The sequence below is a fragment of the Scomber scombrus genome, chromosome 7 (genome assembly GCF_963691925.1).
Source record: "Scomber scombrus chromosome 7, fScoSco1.1, whole genome shotgun sequence".
NCBI lineage: Eukaryota > Metazoa > Chordata > Actinopteri > Scombriformes > Scombridae > Scomber > Scomber scombrus.
Window position 1 is genome coordinate 7,542,577 of NC_084976.1, and position 24,937 is coordinate 7,567,513.

General features: G+C 37.8%; 2 protein-coding genes across 2 annotated transcripts; one reads left to right on the forward strand and one right to left on the reverse strand.

Annotated features, from left to right (window-relative positions):
* Positions 1-245: 245 nt before the first annotated feature.
* ttk (ttk protein kinase) lies at positions 246-13,947 on the reverse strand. The gene is made up of 25 exons (XM_062422606.1): positions 13,885-13,947; positions 10,300-10,393; positions 9,997-10,219; positions 9,459-9,565; positions 9,229-9,372; positions 8,978-9,092; positions 8,805-8,886; positions 8,550-8,665; positions 7,873-7,954; positions 7,618-7,723; positions 7,290-7,512; positions 6,402-6,508; positions 5,022-5,165; positions 4,771-4,925; positions 4,300-4,445; positions 3,657-3,783; positions 3,428-3,520; positions 3,157-3,314; positions 2,749-2,900; positions 2,506-2,630; positions 2,023-2,097; positions 1,746-1,922; positions 962-1,058; positions 789-868; positions 246-710 (listed from the first exon to the last, which is right to left on the reverse strand). The coding sequence occupies exons 2-25, from the start codon at positions 10,391-10,393 to the stop codon at positions 633-635; spliced, it is 3,006 nt and encodes a 1,001-aa protein (XP_062278590.1). The 5' UTR covers positions 13,885-13,947; the 3' UTR covers positions 246-632.
* Positions 13,948-15,734: 1,787 nt separating this feature from the next.
* On the forward strand, positions 15,735-23,213 carry ebag9 (estrogen receptor binding site associated antigen 9). Its single transcript, XM_062423249.1, has 7 exons — positions 15,735-16,020; positions 16,561-16,655; positions 17,040-17,121; positions 17,326-17,481; positions 18,312-18,422; positions 20,622-20,713; positions 20,914-23,213. The coding sequence occupies exons 2-7, from the start codon at positions 16,573-16,575 to the stop codon at positions 21,029-21,031; spliced, it is 642 nt and encodes a 213-aa protein (XP_062279233.1). The 5' UTR covers positions 15,735-16,020; positions 16,561-16,572; the 3' UTR covers positions 21,032-23,213.
* The last annotated feature ends 1,724 nt before the right edge of the window (positions 23,214-24,937 follow it).

Consider the following 24,937-nt stretch of genomic DNA (forward strand, 5'->3'; position numbering starts at 1 on the left):
GAGTTTATACTACATAACATTGCAGTTGCAGATGTGATCATAGTTTGGGGAACTGTAAGTAGGTTTAATGCACATCATAGCACTGGTAAACCTGGAAAAATGGATTTTATCAGTAGACTTGTGTTTAGTGATAAATGGATTCAGATGAGTTATAGTAACGCTAATTCTCCAAATGATGGTGCAGTTTATCATTTTGTAACAGAAGGAATCAACGAAAGCAGTTTTGTTTTTACTTTCTTGTTATTGTCACTAATGTTTGATACAGAAACATAATATTACTGGCAAATCATTTTATTTTATTCACCCTTGAATTTACAGAATCTCTTTTGAAACTTCTTCTGTGAGGACTTTCAAATACCACAACAAGGGTTGTGTGATAAGACAATATATATTGTTTGACAGTAGAAAAACATCTATATCTTATTATGCTCTATTATTGCTCTATCTTGACAGTATTAGTCTGTCATTTGGTACAGTTTCATTGAATTGACAGAAAACGTGCTGTATCGTGATATGTGTTGTTTTCTGGATATGAAATGAACTATATCTGGATATGAGATTTTGATCATATCACACAGCCTCGAGCATCAATAAAAAGAAAATAAAAAACAGACACTATTTACATCACATTTTCAGGATAGTTCGGAGGATGACTTTGCACACTCTGCAACATCCAACTTCCTGCCGCTGCTGCACATTTTTGCCAGGTTCTGTGAAGAGCAGAAAGCTGAATTAGTATCTCATCAAATACAGGATGGAGAAAAAAGGTTTCCCAAAGTCAATCTTACATTAGCAGCTCGGATGATGCTGTTTGGAGACTGGAGGGCTGCAAGGTCCGTTAGGATTCTCTGGAGATCAGCGTTGCGTTCTGAAATAGGTGAGTGGAGTACAGGTGGTGAAAACTGACTCATAAATACACAGAGTTTTCGTTGATTGTGTGATTGTGTGTGTGTGTGTGTACCTGGCTTAGGTGACGCTTGTGGCTTCAGCTGCAAGTATGGATGCTCCAGCAGCTCTGTAATAGAGACTCGCTCTCTGGGGTTTCGTACCAAGCATCTCTGTTACAACCAGACAATAATTAATGAGCATCAAAATTATTTTAACAATTATTATTACACAATTATTTTCATTAATAATTAATCTGTTCATTATTTTCTTCAAGTGCCTTGTTTTGTCAGCCCCAAACCTGCAGTTACTGTACTGTAACGTATTTCCCAGTGAAATAACATATTTGAGTCCTGTAAACTTACAAGAAGGAGATAAATTAAATCCTTCGCATTTGATTGGACCGCTAAAAGGTGGGTGGGCCTTAGAGTATGGTGGAGGTAAAGAGGACTATTGGATGAAGGAAAGATGGATGAATTAAACCTCAGCAGCCACATTGTTTTCAAAATGAAAATAGTTTTTGCCCATTGATATGCAAACACACATCTCTTCCTATTGATCTGTTAGCTACTACGACACACAAACAGTAAAGCATGGTATATGACCGGTGTGGCTAAATTAAAAGGACATTTTTTGTGACATATATTTGACATAAATGTACAGGGACACAGGATTAAAACTGGGGAAATGTATTTATCATTTCAAGGAGCTTCTAATGCACAGTATGTATTAGTTTACCATCATTTATAAACATATTTTTCGAATACTATACTGGATATCCACAGGTGTAACTCTGTGATATGAACACAATAAATTTGACCATGTTGATAGAGTTTAAGAGTTTATTCACATTCTCTCACCTTCAACACATCCAGCAAATCCTTCTCTGAAATGTCAGGAAACTCGATCTTGTGTGAGGGATCGGTGATGGCTTGCAGCTTGGTTATCTGATTGGTGATGCTTTGGAATGGAGTCTTCCCATAAGTCATGCAGTACAGGATACATCCAAGAGACCACACGTCACCTTTGGGACTGATCTTAAGAACAAAATCGGGGGGAAAAAGAAAGAAAAATGAACCACCATTTATATAATCACAAATTACTGCTTGGACTGTCGAATTAAAGGAGTATGAGTACCTTTGAGCGTGCTTTTCCTGGCTGGGATGAAGTGTCTTTGATGGCTTCAGGGGGCATATAGTTCAAAGTTCCTACCTGTGTTTGACAAACAACTGTGTATTACACACACAGCTCTTTCCACATGGAATAACCTACCTCCAATATCTGGACTGAGTGTTAATATAAAATGATGCAATATGTTTAAACTTGGCATTAATAACAGCCTCTAGTGTACCAAACTTCATAACATTTCTTTTTGTGTCCTTATTGTGTCATTTCATATTATCCAGTTTAAAAAAACATATTACAATTGAAGGATCTAAACCTTTCCAGTATTTCCTGGTTGTGTCTGCTCAGTCAAGTTTCGTTGCCAAGAATGTAACAACAGTACACAAAGCAACCTGTGTGCATTTACACTTTCATTTTATTCTTATTTTAAGCAACCTAATTACAATCCAATCACTTGGGCAGGATGTCAGAGGCTTAATGTGTTAGGAATCTTACCAGTGAATCCTTCATGATGCTCGTTACATCTGGTTGGATTCGGTTTGCGATGCCGAAGTCAATCAACTTCAGCGTCGCGTTCACTATGACAAAATTCGCTGGCTTCAAGTCACTGTGGACAATTCCTGTGTGGAAGAAACAAAACACATATGTACAGTGGTTAGAAATTAGGATAGTTTTAGTGCCAGTAAAGAGCACAGAGTCAATAAGAGAATAATAGTGAGGGACATAGAGAGAAAGAACCATGTGTGTGAATGGTATGGACGGCCTCCAGCATGTTTTTCCAGTAGAACTTCCTCTCCAGCGGATTCACAGTCTTTCGGTTTCGCAACCAAGTGTTCAGGTCCAAGTTTCCACACTCCATCAGCATGTAGATGTAGCTGTTGGTTATTTCACTGCAAACACACACACAGACACACACACAACTATCAGGACCATTAACAGAAATCAAAGAACTGCCACATGGCAATTTTTCACATCCTGTCCTGTGTAAATACAACAAATCCACCTATTTTCCTCAATTATTCTATGATTAATAAATAAATCATGATGTTGTCAAACTATTTACATTTACTACTGGCATTGGTTTCATTTTAAAATTATTCCAAAGCATTATATGTTGATATTCTTTTGGATAGGCTGTGTACTTACTAGTCATAGAGCTTTACAATTTGATCGCTGAACTGCTGCAAGTGGTTCAGATGTTCTATCTCATTTTTGTAGCTTTCTCTAGTCTGATCATCAGCCCCCTCCAGGTCAACATATTTCACAGCAAACAGCTGTTTTTTGTGATCAAGGACCTGGTAGACCTGTAAAAGCAAAACTCAATCAATCAATAATCAAAAGACTCTAATGGTAAAAACAACAACAAAAGTAGTGTTCGAACACTGGCAAAAAAATGAACACTGTTTGCATGTTTTACCTTGCTAGAACCACCTCGTCCAATCACCTTGAGAATGAAGAACTGCTTGTCTTTAATGGTTAGAGATTCATTTGACAATGTGCTGAGGGAAGCCTGAAATGAGATTAAAAATATAACTTGCATTACAGCTCAAATTTCTTTTTGTGTAGGAACCTTAGAAACAGAAAGACATTTCTAAGGCTCAATTCCTGGAGGGATAGATGAAAGTATCAGTGTGATCATGTTGTACCTTAGGAGTTTGGAAACATGATGCTTGGTTTAGAGGTGTGCAGGGCTGCTGAACAAGTCCAGCTCTGTGTGCTGCTACTGCAGAGGAATACACTACATGGTCTCTCTTTACAACAGGAGTAACAAAGCTGAAGGGGAGATAGACAGAAATAAAACAACATAAAAAAGGTCAAAACCTTGTTTAAGGGTGAACTGTGCATGAAATGCTGGAGGGCTTTGAAATGACAGGTACAGGAAGTGTTGACAGGAGGTGACACCAGGCCGAGACGAGGGCTGACGTTACATCATTGGCCAACCAATAGTGTAACTTCATCACTCACGTTACAGGACTGAACCCTCAGGTCTAGTCAAATGGGTTTGTAAGAGTGAGTAAAATGTTAATTCATATGAAAATTAAATTCCAAAGGAGCATTTGAAGTGTTTTCATAAAGTAAGTTTTTTAAAAAGGTCTCATTCAAAAGGTAACAAAAACACAACGATTCTTATTTTAATGTGATTACACACTAATTAAAAACATACTTATGAATATTATATTCCATTTCTGCCAGTCAGTACCGCAAGATGCCACTAAATTTTACACACTGCACCTTTAAAGAATACTGATTATTTTATAGAACCTGGGGACTTCCAGATCAAGATGTTACCTGTTGGCAGAGGGGTTTCTGTAGCTGTTTGGTGTCTGACAGACTGTTTGTGGGTTCAGTCTGGAAGGAAGATTGAGAGATGGAGTAGGGATGGACTCCTTCGCACGAGGAACAAGTCTGAGGTCAGGTGGTGTTATCAATTTATCCTGTAAGGAAAAGGAATGATTTGAGATTGAAAACGAAATCTGGTTCAGCGTGTAAATGATTCAAAACAAACAAAGAGAAATGACAACAGACAGGTTTAACTATTTAGATTCATAAATCATGTAAAAATGGAGGCGGAAGAAAATCAACAAATATATCATGTTGTCAGATGTGTGGAGATTGATACATTGTAAACAGTCCTGTGAGACTTCTAACATTTCAGAGTAGCTGACATTTAATAGTAACTGTATAGTATTAACACTAATTTGTGTGCGAAATAGTGGTATATAACATCGTAGTATATAACTATATATAATTTTATCAGACCTCTGGAGAAACATGGCGGTTAACCAGAGTTGGCATCTTCCACTCTGACAGGGTCTCCTTGTTGGCAGGTTTAGGCTGTTCCACTGAGCGGTTCAAAGGTACCCGAGCAGGAAGCGGCAATTCCTGGTTTCCAGATGCCATGACTGTTTGCAAATCTAAAAGAAAGATGAATTCGAACAAATGTAAATTTTACACTACGTCCATCCCAGTGATTTGAAATCGACAAAGATCGACCCTCAGTGAGTCTCTACCTGTAGGTTGTTCCTCCTCCCCGGTGGGTACCAGCTGTTTTTCTCCAGCTTTAAGGTTACGTATGGCCACCTCCAGGAGCTCAGCTGGTTTGGCGTTTAGTGTCTGGGCTTTGCGCAGGATTGAAGTTGCTTTGACCACATTACCTTAAAAAAAAAAAAAGAGAAGAAGAAAAAATGTACTTTATATTTTACAAAAAAGCTGATTATTAGTCAGTAAAGTAGATGTTTGTCTATCAACAGTCATATTTATAGCCAAAACGATTAGTTGATTAGTTGTCAACTATTAAATTATGAATCAACAATTTCAATTACTGATTACTCGTCCAAAGTCCAGTAATTCCAGCTTTTCTAATGTTAATGTTTTCTGGTTTCTTTAGTCTTCTGTGTCAATAAACTGAATATCTTTGGGTTATGGGCTGTTGGTGTAGAAAAAGCATTAACACTGGAGGATGTCACCTTGGGCTTTGGCAAACATTTTTTCACCATTTTCTGACATTTTATAGACAAAAACACTAATCACGAAAATAATAAGATTAACTTTTAATAATAAAATTGACTGTTAGTTGCAGCCTCAGTCATGCTGTATTTTCACATTTTACATGAAAAACAGGGCTGTATGGTTGTGAGTTCTGCTTTGCTCCACGCAGGAGTCTTGGGTGAGGTGAAACGAGTGGCAATGTGAATTTGTAAAGACTTAAATTATAGTTACTATTTGCTTTTTTATCTGTTCTGATCATCAGCTGAAACAAGCGTTTCTAAAATTTGAATATGAACAGCAGTCTGATCACTGGAGACTCACAGTGTTTTTGTAACAAACCTGCTAGTTGAACCTGAAGGCTCATATCTCTCCAGCAGATGTTTTCCCTTTTGGGTCAGTATGATGATGATTTGTTATTGTACAGTTTTGTTTTGTTTTGTTTTAAGAAAACTACTTTTTTATATAACTATTATATAACTATCATTTCATCCTCCCTTTATTCACATCACTATCAGTTGCCTCCAGTCACTGTCTGAGCTCACAAAGGCACAGTCGAAGCTTGGGTCAAAGCTTAGCTCATTTTAACTTTCATGCAGCATTAATTCCTGCAGTTTGTATGTCAGTGTAGGACTGTCACAACACACTGCATACCCAATAATAGACACAGTATCACATGCAAAAGCTGTGATACTGGGAATGTTGTTTTAGAAGCACTGCACAGTTGTAAGTTTTATAATTAGGATACTGGTAGATCTTATGACTAACAGATAATCAGTTATAAAGTCTCATTCTTATATTGTTAGTAAGAGTAAATCAGTAGTGTACAGTGCAGATATGTGCATTTTATTTGTGTATTCAATATATCAAATTTCTGGAAAATGAAAATAAATGAGACATTCTACCTTGAGAAACCTCAAACTGGGCATGTGCTACGTAGATAAAGGCAAAGCCTTTGCAGTTGGATTTTGCGACTATGAAGTGGTCATTGGCTTCATCTGGGTCTTCAATGCTTTAAAAGAAAAAATAAGGAAAGTAATATGGTTACCATTAAAAAGCACCCGACAATCATTTGATGTTAAAATTCAAAGATTAAAGTGAACATTTTGGTGACAATAGTCTTTTTAAAAAAGTGATTGATGGAAAGCATGCACTGATTTTAACAAAGAGCAAGAATAGACACGCAGGAATTCCAACAGTTCAGTCATTAAAGGCTTTTACACATAGTTCCCAGTAAATTAACGGGATAATCTTCCAGACACAGCTACAGATTTCATTATTCACACATGCAGCTGCATTCAACAACATTGCCGCATTGCGCCTTTTCACTCATGCCATGCCAATGCCGGAATAGATGAGTGAAGGGACAGTCCAGCAGATGCGAGGATCCCTCATTTCTGAATCTGTCACATTTCCAGCCATTCTTTAAAAAAAGCATTCAACTGCAAAATGGTTAGCATGACGAATTTAAACAGGCTGCTGATTCAGATACGTAATCAGTCATGTGATTGGTTCACTCCACATAAAATTGTTTTTGTCAGATGGACATAACCCTTTACATGCTTGTCTCTGCAATATTATTGCTTTCATTAACAACCAGCATTTCCACTGAAATGTTACTAGGTCTTGGGTTGGGAAATTGGAGGTAGAAATGTTGCTGAATATTTCAGGAGCAGACTGCATGTGTGAAAGGGGCAACTGCCTCAGTAACAAACACACCACATCAGGGGCTGGGCAATAATTCCATTATATTATTTGGCATCTCTCTTTCCATCCTTTTCATACATACTCACCCTTTGAGTTGTGCATATCTGACCAGGATTCTGGCATAGCTGGCGTTTTTGCTGTATTGTCTTATTGGCAGCCTGGAGAACACTTTGGAGTAACAATCCTTGAGCTTATTAAAGAGGCTGATGTCTGTGTGAGGGTTGCCTCTTTTCTCCAGTTTCTTCAGGTAAGTCCAACATGACTCGGGGGAATTTGAATTGACGATCTGGTCGAAAGTGTAAGTGACATCTGCAAAGGAAAAGCAACATGTCATCAGCGAATGACGAGACTTGCCCAATGTTCAAACAGATCTAGAGTATTATGGTGTGGCATATTTTCTTGATGATCTAGTACCTTCCATCCTCAAGGTGTCTTTTGTGTGTGTGTGAAGGAAAGTAGTGGTTGAGTCCACAGCGGCCTGGTCTTCCCATGGACAATGCTCTGGACTGAGGGTCGGCGGCTACAAGGACAACAATATGAGAGACAGTCATTACACTTCATTCTTCATGTTGAACATCTGTGCTGAGCAGAGATAATGAAAACCATTGAGAGAAAAAACCCTTTTAGGATTCTGGCGCTATTGTCCAAAACAAGATTGATTACACCAACCTGAAGACTGAATAAATGTCCATCGGCAGCAATTTTCTTTGAGGACCCAAACATCTTGCTCACGCTAGAACCAGATGTTTGCCTAAAAACACAATTGAACCAATTAAGTCTTTGCAATATATTAAAACTCCCATTTTGTAGAGATCAATAGATGCCATAAAAACATTACAACATTTGAAAAGAATTATAAGTCAACAGGGGGGATGACAAATCACAAAATTCAGCTTAACACATTACAGCAGTGTCATTATTCAATTAATTTTTATGCAGGACCATGTGGTTTCTCAGCAGCACAGCACAATAACTTAAAAGCGATGCTTTACAATATACAAATACAAGCTATTACCACATCCTGACGACCACAGCTGTGAATTTTCTACAGATGTTTAACAAAATGTGCTTTCAATTGTTAAATCAAGAAAGGCATCTGGGAAACAAAAGTGTTTCCACCATTACTGTTGTCTTACGTGGCATTTGGTGAACTACAGCTGCTCTTCCCAGCTGGACGAATATATTTATCACACCAATGTTACCCTATAGTTAGTAAAAGCAGCTATTTTCAAAGTATTATGCATAATGTAGATTTAATCTAGCGACAAACTGTTTTCATATGGCATTTGGCTGGAAACCCTTTACATGAGAAAGGTTGGGAAATAAATTTCAGTTTACAAAATTACCTCGACAAACTGAAGGGGATTGATGAATCCTTTCTCTTGGAGGGCCTCCCATTATTGTAGTCATCATCATCATCCTTTTCTGGGATAGATAAAGAAGCTATGGGGACTCTCCCTGGCTGGAACGCAAAAGTTCACAATACAAATTTTAAAAAACCATCAGGGACAGTTTGGTTAATTAGTTTCATGAACTCTTTGAAAAAGTACAAGATTAAAGTATTGTATAAAGAGACAAGCAGGAAGTAATTCAGCTCTCACCAAGCCGACTGCTCTCTTGCATTGAGATGCAGATCTCCATCCTGGTAGCTGGTCGTCTGATGATGCCCCTAGAGGCTCAGTCCTGAGAGCCAGAGAGGAGACACAACACATGAGGCATTTTCTGACTAAACTTAAGCCTTATTAAGTGTCCAAAGCTGCAGTTTCATTCTTACCCTGAACCAAAAATGGTGAAGAGCTGCAAGTCACCGGTCCCGTCTGATATCCTGCTTACTTTCTTGAACTCAGAGCCTTTTTTCACAGAATCGTGCACGACATTGTTGGACAATACTGTCAGAGAGAAAAGATGACAACTATGAAAATCAAATAATGATATGGTTATAATATAACATAACAGTAAACTGACTATGTAAATGTTGTATATCTGTGAAGTAAAACATGAAATAAAACATGGAAAAATACTAACGTGGTAAATTTTCCTTGTCCTCTGAACAGGGAGGTTGTGTTTTCCCTATCTGCATGCTCTGCAAGGCGGACTCCAGCAGTTCCTTTGGTTTGGCATCCAGTTCGATGGCATTATTCAATATATAAAGGGCTCTCTTGGTGTTGCCTGGTAAAGTGATATAGCAGACACTGAAATACCCCAGATCACATATCAATAGGATGTTGGAACAAAAAAAAAGTGCATATCTATACCTTGAGAATTTTCAAACTGTGCATGCGCGACGTGGACAAATGCAAAGTTCTGGCTGTGAGATGTTGCCACAATGAAGTTGGTTTCTGCTTCATTAACATCTTGAATTCTAAAAAGAGAAGAACAGCATAAAAAAAATGGTACAACCACCTCATGTCTTCTGAAAAAGGCTGGTCAGGGAGATAATTTAAATATAGCTTATATTATGCAATGGTTTGGTATTGCCTCTGCTGTTAAGACACAGAGATTCCCTGAGAGTTCGGTCATGTCACTTAACGTGGCATGAGATTCAAAACCCGCACATTCCAGCAACATCCCTACACTTTGGCTTGAGTTTGTGATGAGTTCATTCTGCTGACTATGATATATTAGTTAGATCATAGTATTTATGTTTTATTGCTGTTTAAATATAGGCTATTATATGACTATTTAAACAGATGTCTGATACTCTTCACCACTTCAGTTTCCCTGATGTAGTTGGAATGACAACTTATAAGTGGACAAAGGTCTTAAGACATTAGTAATCACTTGGTTACTCACGCTTTCAGCTCTGCAAATCTGACCAACATCCTGGCGTAGCTCTCATTTTGACTGTGTTTTCCAAGTGGCATACTGGAGAATACTCTGCTACAGAAATCAGTGAGTCTGGTGAGGTGGTCACGGTCCAAGTGAGGGTCCCCTTTCTTCTCCAGGTCCATCAAATATGAGAGGCACTCTTCAGGAGAGTTTGAGCTGATGATCTTGCCAATATTGTCGGCATCATCTGCAACATGTGCAAAGTGTTATGACTTGATGAAGTTTGGGATATATTAGTTTTGCTCTTACCATGACGGGACTACATACCGTTTTCTTCATTGAGAGACTTTTTTATTTTGTTGAGCTTTTGATAAAGCATGGCAAGCTGCTGCTTTCTGTCTGTATGCTCCTCTTCCTCCATCTGAAATTGACATACAACATACATTAGACTAGACATATTTATGACAATTCAATTTTATTTACTGATTTCTCACTTGGTATGAAGTGTGCATTAGTGGAACACATGCCCCTCTGACCTTTGAAAAGGCCTTAAATGGATAGTTCAGATTTGTTGAAGTGGGGTTGTATGAGGTGCTGATCCAAAGTCAGTGTATCACCTGCAGCAGATGATGGGCGGCACGCCCCCAGTTTGGAGAAACAGGCACATGTACCAGGACAGAAGCTAAGCAATGTACTGCTGTGGACGGGGACAGCTATAATGGACATGGTATTAAGACAAAGATAAAACCTTAAAAAATTGTGATGGTTTTTATTTTATTTTATTTTAATCCTCAATTTCTTTTTGGTAAAACGTGATCAAAGTGTAATTGTTGGGACAGAAAACCATCAGATATAGTTTACTCTAAAAGGCTGAAATAAAGTGGACAACACAGCTTATAAAACCACAGTAATGTGAATGAGCAAACACTTCTTACAAAAGTCTACAATATCCAAAATGAAAACTGTCTCGCTCACAAATAGGGGAGACTGGGGCTTGTTGTCACACGGGTACGTTGTCAGATTGCAACTATCCCCTCCACCAGAGGGCGCAACTAAAAAGTGGAATACTAGTTTTCTTCCTTTACATGGTCAGGTGTCATGTCCTGTCTGAGAAGAGAATAGCACATTGTGAGCTGAGATGAGCACCAATTAACGATTTTGCACAACCCAAAGTAAAAAATATCAACTTGATATATTTCAAAATTAGCTGCTTTCAGGTAAAAATCCTAACAATGTGGACTTGTTAGAGGAGAGATTAAGGCATCCTGTCATACCTCAATCATTGTTCTGTTTTAAGCTAACTTTAAACTAGAGCTAGCTTTAGCAAACATGGTAGTTTGGGGCAACATGTCTCAGTCATTTTGGGGTTAGTTGTCACATGTGACTTAGTGAGGAAATTCGTTTGTCAGGTTTTGTTTTAGTTTTTATGAATGGATTTTCCAGTTGTTGTTGGAACTATGGCCACATTTCAGGACTGGTTTAAATTTAATAATATTTGTAGTTCAATTCAATCTGGAATTTTGAGTTTAAGAAAGGTAAAAATGGAATTTGAGGCTGAGAGCCATAGCCTACATACCAAATGACATGAATACAAAATATATACCTGAGACTTTGGTCTTTCATCTGGTACACTTTTGTTTTTAATATGATGTATTGATTCGAAGAAATATATAAGAGTGTAAAAAGTAAGGCTGAGCGTTCTATCGTTTTCTGATCGAAATTGCGATTTCAGACAATGCGATCATGTGATCGCCAAAGCTGCGGTTTTTGCAGCACTCCTGACTGACCCAGGATCTGTTGTGTCAAGTATTTTACACATACATGCCATCTTCCTACTATCCTGCCAAGCTCACCAATCAGAAGCGGCAAAATCCAGGGGAAACACAACCAATAAATACAGGCACTTGAAAAATCACCACAGGCATTTGCATGACGAAAAAGTCTGGTGAAAAGTCCAGTGAAAATGATACTCAGGCCCACTGTAGCAAACAGACTACAATTACAGCATCTTTTGCCAGTGTAACTCCATATGATAAGAGCATCCGAAGACACCGGGAGATAACGACGGCCAAAACACACTACATTGCCAAGGACATGGTGTCTGTTAACACGGTCACCAAAGACGGATTTAAAAACATCCTTTGCACGCTGAACATAAGATATATGATTCCCTCCCGCACCTACTTCAACCAGGTTGCCCACAGCTATATGCGGAGTGTAAAGAAAAAGTGGTAACAGAGTTGAAAAATGTGGAGCATTTCACCCTGACTTGTGGTGTCAGCCTTTGTTTTTTCAGGAAAAATGCTCTGTTTACAGAATAGACAATATTTGGGTGCTGCTGAGCCATAAATGAATGACCCACCTATTTTAATGTCTGAAGGGTCATTTTATTTTAATAAGAGTTTTATTTTATTACCATTACTTTTCAATTTCACGTAAAAATAGTCCAGGTTTCTTAATATAGGGTTGAAGAAAGTACTTTAACTGCTGCTATAGATGTTGATAAGCTAGCTCTCTTGAGACTGTTGGGCAAGATCCTTTTTTCCTTTATTGGAATTGTTGAATTTTGTTTTTCTTATTACTTATTTAACATTGTTGTTTTTTTTAAATTGTTTTGTATTTTATTTAACTTAACACAGTTAAGGATTTGTTGCACTACTTTTTAAAGTTAATTAGTCAAAGTTGGCTCTTTTAGTTCTTTATTTGTAATAACTGCCGTTGGTCAAGGACTTTAAAGAATGTACATGCATGTTTCTTAATAAATACATTTGGAAGCAATTTTTAACTTTAGTTTTCATCCTTGCATTAGAGTAATAGCATTTAATGTTACTGTACATTGTGAATATTGCACTGAAGCTTGATTTGAAGGAAATCCTGAATCAAATCGAAATCGCAATATCTGCCAGAAAAATCGCAATTAGATCTTTTCTTAAAATCGTTCAGCCCTAGTAAAAAGTGTGAAAACAAGCCCCGGTCTCCCCTATATTATATAATAGTAGTTGCTTGCTAATTCTTAATCTACGTATAATTATTTGCTCTTTGATTAAACAATTTCTTCCCACTCCAACTTTATATTTCACGTGTCTTCCTTTTGTTACACTATGCCAATGCTGCTGCCGTTGTTTGATTATTTCCCTCCAAGCTGTGGTTTTCCCCTCTGACGGAAGGATTCATTAATAAAGCATCTAGGGGGCGAGCTTTTTGCTTCCTGTGGAGTCTGGATAGGGGCGGGGCTCGAGGTAACGGAATCATTAACGTTACCCATTAGCGTTTACATTTCCAAAAAAAGTGTGGGCAAATGGGTCCCAGACCACCTCGGTAAGTGGTTTGACTGACAAAACATCTTGGTGGTTGTTTATACTTGTATTTAGTTGTCTAAAACACATTTAAAACAGGGTCAGATATAACACCGACCCCCATCTACTGCAGGTTATACACTAAGATAAGTATCTCATACAACCCCACTTCAAAAAAATAAACTAAAACAGTATCTTTCAAGCGACATTTAACATAAAGTTTAGACAACATCATAAAGTTAACTAACTAATTTAAGGTGCCACAACGACGCGCTGCTTAATTATGGGTCGTTTGTTCGGCTTTCACCTCGTTCAGTATTAATATACATGTCTTTATGAGTTATTGTGGGTATACTGCGAAGGAAATAAGAGTTTCAATGACTTATTCAAAGTAGATTATTGGGCAGTGCTACCGTTTCTTTACATATTGTTGAACTCTTTCGTGTTTACAACCTGAGTTAGCTGGGTTAGCTAGCCAGCTGACATGTAGCGATGTTGTTAACGTCAACGAGGTCTGCGAGTTGGTTTACAGCTAATTGCGGTAAAAGACAAGTGTAAAGCCTTTTTTCCCCAAAACAATGAAATAGATTATAATAGTAATAATAATATAACTCACCGTATCTACGTTGTAATTAGTCCTTTTTCACTTATTGGGGCACGAAAAATCCTCTACTTCAACTGCCAGTTTTCAAATGTGCCACTTCCGTCCCAGTCGTACGCTGATTGGATAGTTTCTGCTGAGGTCCTCTTCTTCTTCTTTTGAGTTTTTTGGTGGTTGCAAACCGACCTAAAGATGCAGTACCGCCACCTACTGGACTAGTGTGGAACAGTAGATCGGCAACCAACATTTTTTTTTTTTAATTGAAAAAGGCTAAATCTGTTTACTTAGGATATTTAATTAGGTGAGTAGATATTTGACATGTTATGTGTTTGCATGTTTTGCTTCTTACATATATTTATTTTAGTCTAAAATACAAAACGTGCAATACATTTCACTACTGCATGTCTGAACAGGATATCTATACTGTACATAACCCCCTATTATATGTAAATAAAGTCACTTTTTTAAAAACCATGTAATATTTATTTCATCATGCCTTGCACTCGTCACTTCTTTGCACTTTTTGGTTTCTGTTTACAGTCCGCACAAGCAGCTTCACCTGTATATAGTCATTCCTTGTGTATATTTTTTGAAGATTGGTGTATTGTTATTCTGTGTAAATACATTGAGAGCCACTAAACCACAGTCAAATTCTCAAATTCTTGCCAAGTATGTGTGTGTTTGTTTGGGTCCCGTTTGCCTGATCCTTTAGACGGGACAGTTTTTCCAGTTTGTCTATTTGTTCTATATTCTTCTAACTTTTCTTCAGTCAGGTTTTCTAACTAATCCCACCGAAAATACAGTTTCTGCCTACGCCATTGCTCTCCCTGTTCAAACATGTTATAAATCATGATATTGAACAACAGTGGACTGCATACAGTACCCTTGTGGGATTCTGTTCTCTATGCATTCAGTATATTCATGGTTAACTTAGTGGTTTATTTACATGCTAAAAGGATTTATATTTTCATCAAAATAATTAGTTTTGTAACTGAAATATGATAGCAGGGAGCGTTGCTGTGTGTTTTTTGGACAACACATGACATTTTTCTTTAAACCCCCACAACATGCAAACTGAAAAGGCTACTGTATAACAACATACGGGAAATTTACCCATGTTTATGAGGGTGACCAGTGTCTATAGAAAGTAATGTAAATGATGCTGGAGAACACATTGCACATTTATTTATTTCCAGTTTACTGTTCTATTTTATTTTATCCTATTTTTGTCTTATTTGTTGTTGATTTTATTTTTAGTACACTTTCAGCCTTACGCTGCTACTTTTGTTTCCACTGAACTGCTGTGCCAATTTGAATTTCTCCCACGAGGAATCAATAAAGATACATCTAATCTTATTTTATGACCTTGTACCACCAACATACACACATCATCTAAAAATTTTACATATTTATTTTAGTCCAAGATACAAATACATTTCAGTCAATACAATATATTATATATTATATTGAAATGAATTACATTGTATATACTGCACATAACTACCTACCACCTACTACCTTATACTACCTACTAATATTTATCTCAGATCTCTTCACTTCTCTGCACTGTTTATATCCTTTTTATAGTTCCCAGAAACGGCTTCACCTGTATATAGTCTTTTGTGTGTGTGTGTGTGTGTGTGTGTGTGTGTGTGTGTGTGTGTGTGTGTGTGTGTGTGTGTGTGTGTGTGTGTGTGTGTGTGTGTGTGTGTGTATTCTGAAGATTGTTGTGTTGTATTTCTGTGTAAGTACATTGACACATGATTAAAAATCTTTGGCCAATAATAATTATTCTGATGCCCATATCTCCCACACTCTGTGAACCCTTGAATGCGGCAGGACCACGCTGTTCCTCCCAGCTCAAAGATGGCAGCCGTGGGACAGAGAAGAGCGACGACACAATATTAAGAGTTTGGTCATGAAACACACACCGGGCTGTGCAGCTGCGACACACACGGTTATGACATGACAGTGATATTATTTGCTAACGCCAATGTGTCGTCTTGGTTAGACAATTGAAGGATTGAGGAATATCATGTTTTTCTGGTGGCTAAGCTAGCAAGCAGCGGTTAGCAAATAAATGAACTTGTCTCTTTTGCCACACGAGAGGAAAGCAGCTGCTCTGCGAACAGTGTACTGACATCTAGCAAGGTGAGTGTGTATTTGTATAGTAGCTAGAGTGTATAAAAACCTAATGTAAAGTCAATAGAGTGTTGCTATCTGTGCTAATATGTTGACAGGACAACAACGACCGTCAGCCCTAGCACGGTAGTTTGTTGTATGCAGAGAATAGTATGCTACACAAAGACAATTTGATAGCATTATTGCATTTAATGGTGTTTTTCTTTGTTTTAATTGGTTATTTTTTCATGTAGTGTACTTGGTAGTTGCACAATTTCATCCATTAGCATGCTAGCATTTTTAAAAAGGGTTTGTTGTCATTGCTCTCCGTTGAAAAGATGCGGAAGAACATGACTGACTGGTTGTTAATGCTTACTGTTCATACATGTCACACATTTACTTTTCATGTGTTGTGACTTCAGGCCTACTATTCCTTGTTTTCATGCCACCCTGCGTAAATATTGGCATATTAGAGAGTTGGAGATAGTCTTCACCGCACACCCTGGTGGTTTGGAGCAAAGAAAACATAACTCTAACGCTAATATTTTGTCTTTTCTTCCCTTTTTCCAGCTCAGTTTCATCATGGCAATCACTCAGTTCCGTCTTTTCAAGATTTGCACATGTCTAGCCAACTTGCTTGCTTTCTTTAAAAGGTTGATATGCAGGTAAGCACAAGTGAAAATGTAACTAATGTAATGTACAGTAGCTCTGATAAATGCTGCTCTGTTGTGTGAAGTTGACACAAACGTTAGTGCAACACTACTTTGCTTATTGCTACATTTAAATATGTAAAAAAAACCTAAATGTATTATCAAAGAGAGCATTGCATGGTGGATCACATGCAGGTTGATTCACTACTGAATGTAGTTATAGGCCCTTTTTAATAAGTGTGCATCTGTAAAGCAAAAACAACATAAAATAGGCCGTTTTTAAACTTGGTTGGTGGAGGAATCTCTTTAAACTACAGAGATCCGACCATCATTTCCTTGTTTTTTGCTATTTATAACATTAATTAACCCTTTTCTCCTTTCTATTGTATTATATCACAGGAGTGGAAGGGGCCGCAAGCTCAGTGGTGATCAAATAACTCTCCCGACCACAGTGGATTTTTCATCATCTGTACCAAAACAGGTCAGTGTTTAGTCATTTGACAGCACCTGTCCAAAGTCTTCTCTCTGTGTATTCTAGTGTAGTAGCTGCTTTGGTAGAAATATTCAAAGTCTAGGGCTGTCCGCTTTCCAACATTTCTAAATTTGAATGTTCTCGCTCAGAGAGATAAATCATATTTGTCTTGTGATAGATTTTAAAATAATTTTTTAATGTTATTCCGCACAGCCAGAGATTGAAGAATGGAGCTCTTGGGATGAAGAAGCTCCTACTAGTATTAAGATTGAAGGTGGCAATGGAAACGTTTCCCCTGATCCTAACAATGATGACGAAGAACCGGATTACTTCAAAGACATGACTCCAACTATCAGGAAAACACAGAAGGTTTGTCAATACACATCGCAACAATTTGCTGCCTTTACTTGCCTAACATTATAAGAAATTCACTATCTTTGTCGGTCAGATATTAAAATACATTTTAAGTTGAGAAAATATTGAGCAGGTTAATCGATAATGAAAATAATTGTTAGTTGCAGCTGCACTTGTTTTATTAAGCAAGTGCCAAATTCATGACAGTACATTTTGGTGTTCGATTTTAATTTCAACACTTAAGAGCAAATAGATGCATATTAATGGTGTGTAAATAAGTTTTGGAGTTGCTGGAAGGCGTCTTATATTAGTACACATCTCAAATCTGTAACCGTATTGAACAGACAAAAAAAAAGTGGATAAATAAAAATGTTGGAGCATTCCTTTAAAAAGTATCAAACTAGTGATGGTAAATTGCAGTTTTCCTGCAATTATAGATGATACAGTTTGATGGTTGGAGCCAATTTTAATGTACTTGTATTTTCTGTTTATAAAACCTTGGTTGAAATATCAGGTTAGAGCAATAAATAAAAGGCTAGTGGAATTATCAGCTGACTGATTGGAATGCTCCTGTCTGTACTATTAGTTGGTCTTTCCTGGTAATAGTTTACATTGAAGGCGTATAAGTTGCTGAATGTGCAATGTGAATGCATGTGAGCATGATATAATGCATAAAAGATTGAGCATATCTAATTATTATGTTGTAATTTGCTTGAATGTAGTCTAATTAGAATATAAAAATGACTAAATCTGTGCCTGTAGTTGGATTGTAATCTGTTAGTAATGCCTCATTAAGTGTATCAGTTGAAGTCACACCTCGTCTCTCTCTGGTTTCCATGTTACAGATAGTACTGAAGAAAAGGGAGCCTTTGAACTACCTGGTGCCGGATGGCTCATCAGGTTTCTCCAGCAGACTGGCGGCCTCTCAGGATATGATGACCTTCACGGCTCCCTCAGTGAGTTACAGTTTCATATTATCTGAAGCTTATCGTAGAGGCGTATAAACTAAATTGCAGCTAAGTGTGAATGTATAAAAAAACAACAAAAGTATCAGATTGCATATTGAGCCCAGAAATCACATTTATTTATTATCTCATCAGTTGGATGTCATCTTTGCTCTGTTAGCTTGTAAGAGTATGGCTTCAGTGTCAGCTAATTTGGTGGCAAACAGTGGTCCAGTGTGCAATTTACACACTCCTGTGCCTTCAGTTAGGATTTGAGTGGATATGTTTGCTCCAAAGATTTGTGCTTTGTCTGTAATGGTCCTTAATAATCAACACAGTCTCAGAACAAACTGTTTTACTGCCTGTGGAAGTATCATTTTACATGCTTAACTACAGTCATTGGGCCTTATGCAGCAACATTCTATTCAGTTTCTCTTATACTTACTCTCAAATTTCTGTCAAGTCAGAGCTGAGCGCTCCATGTGTTTGTGTGTGTGTGTGAGCCACACACTGACATACTGTTAAATAAACTATAAACAATAATAATAAAACATTTATTATAGTCCTAATTGGATCAATCAACCAATAGTATTTCTTGAGCCCACAGATTTAATAATCCATTTATTATAGTTGCTCTGAAACATAATGTAACTTTGATAATATGATATTGATGCGTTTTTTATGTTTTTCAAAATAAATCTCACGTATCCTTGTGTGGGGCGAACAATTTGCAAACTGTGAGTGCAAGATGTTTTTGTTCTTGGTATGAGTGCTTCCCAACCATTTGTAAAATCTTGTCTTACCTAAGAGAAGAGCAAAAATAAAAAAACACTGGTGAATCCCAGAAATCAACGGGGACTAACAAAATAAGAACATACTGAAATATCAAAAATGAGAAGGAATTAGTTCGCATATGGCTTCTTGCATGAGTCCCATTGTGTATTGAGCTCTGAGTGCTTCCAAAATGCAGGTGGCTTACGCTAAATAATGCTTTTTAGACACAATGGTTCTGTTGCTGCTGTTGCTGATGTGCTAAACACACTGTGTTTGTGCCCAAGATTTGTGCTTTGCCTTTAGTGTATGGAGTTTATTCCCTATCTTAATTCAAGAGCATATTAAATGGATTTGAGAGCAGTATTTATTGATTTCATGCTCAGATGTTGTGATATGTTTGCTGTGCGCATGCTCGCACTGTGTCCTCGCACTCGGTTACAACGCTGCTCGAGTTCTTCCTCTCGCGCTCAGGGAGTTTGTGCTTGCGGATCTCTGCCCTGCTCTCGAATCAAAACTGTAAACGGGTGCGTTCGCTGCTCTTCGAGGAGCGTCGCATACGGGCGGGCACTCTTTCAACCGGGTTTATCCACTCCTGACCTCCGGTGCTGTAATAAATGTGGTTTCTTTCATTTTTTTGAACACTGTTGGAATAAGATATCATTTAATAAATATTATTATTATAATACAAGGACACAGTGCGAGCATGCGCACAGCAAATTTGAGCGCGAGAGCAGAGTTCTGAGAGTAAATATCACAACATCATGAAATCAATAAATACTGCTCTTAAGTCCATTTAATATGCTCTTGAATTAAGATAGGGAATAAACTCCATATTAGTGGTGCTTCACAATCACCACAGTCTCAGAGCATCTGAGAACTGATTGTGAACTGCCCATGGAAGGATTTCTTTCATTTTAGACAGTTAACTACATTTATTGTGTATTCTGCTCTGAGAGCTTTGAGAAAACGTGTGACCTACGTTCAACCATGTACCTGAACGCCACCTGTGCATCTCTCACTGCTGATGTGTTAAATGTGCTGCTTACACCACAAGACAAAGACTCAGAGTGTCCATTCTTATTTAAAAGCTCTGTTCACTCTCTACTTTCTCTCTTTAGAGCACGTTTTTCTGACACGCGTCACGTTGACAGAGCCCCGAAGCTCTGCCCTGCCCTTGCACAGAGCAGAGCGGCTCACTAACTGCTGGTGTATTCAAAGTTTATTAATATTAAACGTATTGCGTGTCCAAATTGCACCAAGTTCGACACAACACTCCCCTTTTTCCCAACAATGTACCCGCCAAGTGTGGAGTCGATCAGATCAAGAGATACACAAAGGACAAACATACATGTGTACAGATTTCTTGCTTTATATAGAGAGATTCAGGAATGATATCCTTTTGTATGTTCATGGATTCCGTTTTATTCATTTGCACAGGCTGAACTGGGAGAAATGGACACCTGGCAGGGGGACACAAATGCCTGGGAAGATGAGTCTGATGCTGCCTGGGAGGCAGAGGAGGTGCTCAGGTAATATGTTAGGAATGCATGTGAGCATATATGCAGTAGATAGAGAATTGTAGGTTCACTCAGTGGCCAGCAGATGGCAGTGTATGCCATTATTACAACACAGGAACAAGGAAGAAGCTCCCAGCTGACCCAGCTTCTGTTGATGTGCATTGTAATGACACAGTGCTCAACTGCATGTTTGTCTTGTTGTTGTTCAACAGACAACAGAAGATGGCTGAGAGAGAAAAGCGATCCATGGAGCAGCAGAGGAGGAAGATCGAGAAAGACGTTCAGAGGATGATGAAGAAGGAGCAAAAGATTGCAGTCAAGCTCTCGTAACGTTTCAGAAATGCTCAGTTTTGAGCCGGAGGGATGGGGCTGAAAGACACTGAATCAATCATTAGTCTATATTTAAAGTCCTCAAACCGACCAGGATTATTATCACCCTACACTACTTATGTGTTAGCAAACAGTCCCCCTCCTCCTCCACCCTGTTTCCACCAGCAGCCATTTTAGTCCGTTTTCCAGCTGCAGTGTAAAATGCATCATTCTTGGGGGCAGATAACACACCTGTGTGTTCTCACTGTTCATGTGGCAAGGTCATTTCGGTCTTCAAGAGACAGTAGCATTTCTACCATCCATTTTATCTTAGGTTAGACTAAAGATGAGATGCAACATTAGACAGAACCATTTAGACTCTGATTCATTCTGTTTGGTAGCACAGGAAAATGATCTCTTTCAGTTTTTCCCAGGAACACAAACTGGTACCTGTACTACCTTTTGAAACTCAAACAGAGAGTCCTTTTCTTTGTCTTATTTATAACCTTGAAGGACAAAGGAGTGTAATTAATTTAAAGCATCGCTGTTTACCAGTGATATCCCTTGGTTTGCTTGATTATTGTGTTTTTATATTTATGTCTTTCATTGTCTGAAAACAGCTTTTTTTTCTAATGAATGTTGCTTGATATTTCATGTCATCTATTTGTACTGTGCAGCCCTTTTACACTGGAAATCTGCATTCAAATTAAGTATGGATAAATGGCCCAAAGGACCATAGACTAGGATCTAGCCCAACTATAAATGCTAGCTGTGGGTTCCTATGGTAATCTCATGGCTACTGATCTGTCATTCATTCTCCTCCTTTGTCAGCTCGTTATATTGAGGGAAAATATCCAGTGAACACTGCATTTATTTTTATTTTTGTTTTTCAGCGGGAGGGAATGTTTCTTTGCTCTTGAATAGTTGATACAGTAACTGCGGGGATGCCATCTTCATAAAACATGCATTACTATGACAGCATAATCTCAGAGCAGTTATCTTAGCTGATAAGAAAACAAATATTTTTCTTCCTTTCGCATCTGAAAACGTAAGGGTAATTTTTTTAAAGGCAATGGTTTTGATTGAGTATCCTGTTAGGCTTCATTGTAAAGGAATAACTGGTCAGCGTTGGAAGAATTGGTACTAATGTCAGACGGCAAGCTGTTGTCATGGCAACATTTGCAGGTGGAGTAAGCCTTGATCAACTGAAATGTGCAGACATGATGCAGTGTATCTGTAGTTAGATGTCTTTGGACTTAAGATAAATGGATTGAAAGGAGGTTGAGGTTAGCAGATTTCTATACTGAATGTTGCCATTAGACAAACTTGAACAGCAGTGTTATGCTTAAAATGAAATACTGGATTTAATGTTATCGATCAAATGATTTATTGACACTGATCAGGTTTAAAAAGTTAAATTGAAAGCTTATCTTAAGGGAATTCAGCAAACTGTCTTTGAGGATTTGCTCTTCATCCAACTCCTTTGATTGAGAAAGGCTGCATGTCATTATTTAATGTCATTAAAGTCTGTTTTCATTTTGCACATTTAATTTAACCAAAAATGAATCACGGAGGACCCCCTGTTTGTTTTGTCATTGATATGTACAGTAAGACTTGTTGTAATTGTCGTGGTTGAGCACAAATGAGGACTTGCATTGAAATAAGGAGTTCACAAGCTCAATCTAGAGAGATGGCAGACTGTGTACCTGCTGTAGTCCCACACAGGTTTTTAATAAAATGATTTGATTCATACCGCTAGAGGCCGACAACTTTTAATAATGATAATGAAGTTGATTTATGTAGCACATTTCAAAACACTGTTACAGAGTGATTTACAATAAAAAGAACACATTCAAAACAGATTAAAACAAACTAACAGTCGTTAAAAAAACTAGAATTAGAAACTGACTCAGCTTGATTTCCTCAGGTGGGTTGTTCAGGGCACTGATAGCAAAGGCTTTGTCCCCTTGTTCAGACCAATTTTCTGACTAGACTGGAAGAGACAGAAACAAGACCTTTGTACAAAAGATCCCGAACTACATAAAGTTTCATCAGGGATTAAAAAGTCTAAAATATAATCAGGAGCCAGATCATGAAGGTCTTTAAAGGTAATCATAAAACAAAGAGTGAGCCAATGTAAAGAGGCTAAAACAGATGTGATGTGATTGTGCCTCTTAGTTCTGATTAAAAGTTTGGCAGTTGTGTTCTGTTTTAGTTGTTTCTAAGTTTTGTGATTAAGATGAGAAATGGCTGTTGTGGTAATTAAAGTGTGAGGAGATAAATGAAAGAACTACAGGTTCTGCATCTCTAACATTTAAAATAGATCTAAGATGATAAAAGGCTTTTTTTGTGATATTTAAAAACTCAGTAGGAAGGACAATAGAAAAAGACTTGTCAGTGTGAATATTAAAATCATCACAAAGAACAAGTCTACCATCATTTTAATCAAGACTGCATAAAAATGTGGATAAAAAAACGCCAGCAGCAGGGGGGCGATAAATTACAACCAAAAGGAGCGGGTGTGAAGTTCAAACATGAGCCCTTCAAAGGTAGAGAAATCATTACAAGCTATTAGGTTACATTTGAAATGCTTCCTGTAGACAGTAACAAGGTCACCACTATGTCCACAATGCCTAGGTTGCCTATAATATTCATAATGTGGAGGGTGATCACTATTGTAACCATTAAAAACATCAAATCTAAATCAGCAGAAGAGATAAAATCATTTAAAATAAGTGTCTTATTAGAGAGGGATCTCGCATTGAGAAGAGCCATCTTAAAAACTGCTGAGTTAAAACTGGAGCTGAGATTTTGTTCTTTATTAAATTATTCATATTGCTGTGTTAGATGTGCCTGATTGGTTTGACAGACCTATGTGTAATTATTACAGAAACCTTACAACTATGTGAAACAGCACTCAAAGGATCCAGTATTAGTAATTCTCAAAGTTCCATATTCAAATCAAATAGATGAGACCCACATCTGTTCTTGTCATGATCGGCTTCTGTCAAATTAGTATTATTACATTGACCCAGATCTGCTGTGTGTGGAACATATAGATTTGTCATTTTTAATATCACAGCATTACATAGAATGCCTACTAAAAGTTGACCTTTTGAAGGGCCAGATTTAATACACAAATTTAACTAGTCATGTAGAATACTACTCATCCTATGAAAACAGTTGTGTAACGTCTTCTGTGGAGGAGAAAATAACCTAGATGATATCATCAGGGTCATGTTGGTCTTGGAGATTATATATTATGAACAGAAAGATACAACAATAGTCTCCAGCCATGCCAGCTGCTCTGTGAGGCATACTCGTTTAGGAAGAGTGCAAGTACAGCTGAGGCTGATGGGAATGTTACTGTTTTTTGAAGGTATTTGGTTATAAACTATTGGACAAGTCACAATTTTGACATGATGAAAGTGAAAAGAAAAGGTGCTTTAGGACTTATCCTCTGCAGCGTTGGCACCAAATGTCCATCCAATAGTTGAGACGTTTAACTAAAAAACATAATTGTCAATTATCACCGTGGTATGATGGAAAAGCCAGAGGATTACCAGTGTCAGTGTGACTCATCCTCTGGGGACAAATAACACCTGCACACAATTTCATGGCATGGCTAAAAATGTTAGAAAGTGGGAGTGTGGTGTCTGATCCTTTAGCAGGTGATGAGGAGAGTCTTAATTGGGCTAGACATACCCCAAAGCAAAAGCATCGGATAAGTCCCCTACCTTTATGGAAGCGCACTACTAAATTGCCGCAGTGCTGCTTAACCTAGATTGACAGACATTTGTCATCACTCGTCCCACCCTCGCTGTAATGATGCTATCCCATCTATCAGAGGACACTGCCTGCCTGCCAAAACCCTCTCAGAGATTGACCTACTTTAAAAAAAATGGAAAAGGCACACCATCACTGTTC

Coding starts and splice junctions, on each gene's coding strand:
- ttk (XM_062422606.1), bottom strand. CDS start 10,393: ATGGAGGAAGAGGAGCATACAGACAGAAAGCAGCAGCTTGCCATGCTT. Junction 8,666..8,804: donor GCAAGAGAGCAGTCGGCTTG/GTGAGAGCTGAA, acceptor TTTGCGTTCCAG/CCAGGGAGAGTCCCCATAGC. Junction 3,315..3,427: donor GACGAGGTGGTTCTAGCAAG/GTAAAACATGCA, acceptor TTGCTTTTACAG/GTCTACCAGGTCCTTGATCA.
- ebag9 (XM_062423249.1), top strand. CDS start 16,573: ATGGCAATCACTCAGTTCCGTCTTTTCAAGATTTGCACATGTCTAGCC. Junction 16,656..17,039: donor TTTAAAAGGTTGATATGCAG/GTAAGCACAAGT, acceptor ATTATATCACAG/GAGTGGAAGGGGCCGCAAGC. Junction 20,714..20,913: donor GAGGCAGAGGAGGTGCTCAG/GTAATATGTTAG, acceptor GTTGTTCAACAG/ACAACAGAAGATGGCTGAGA.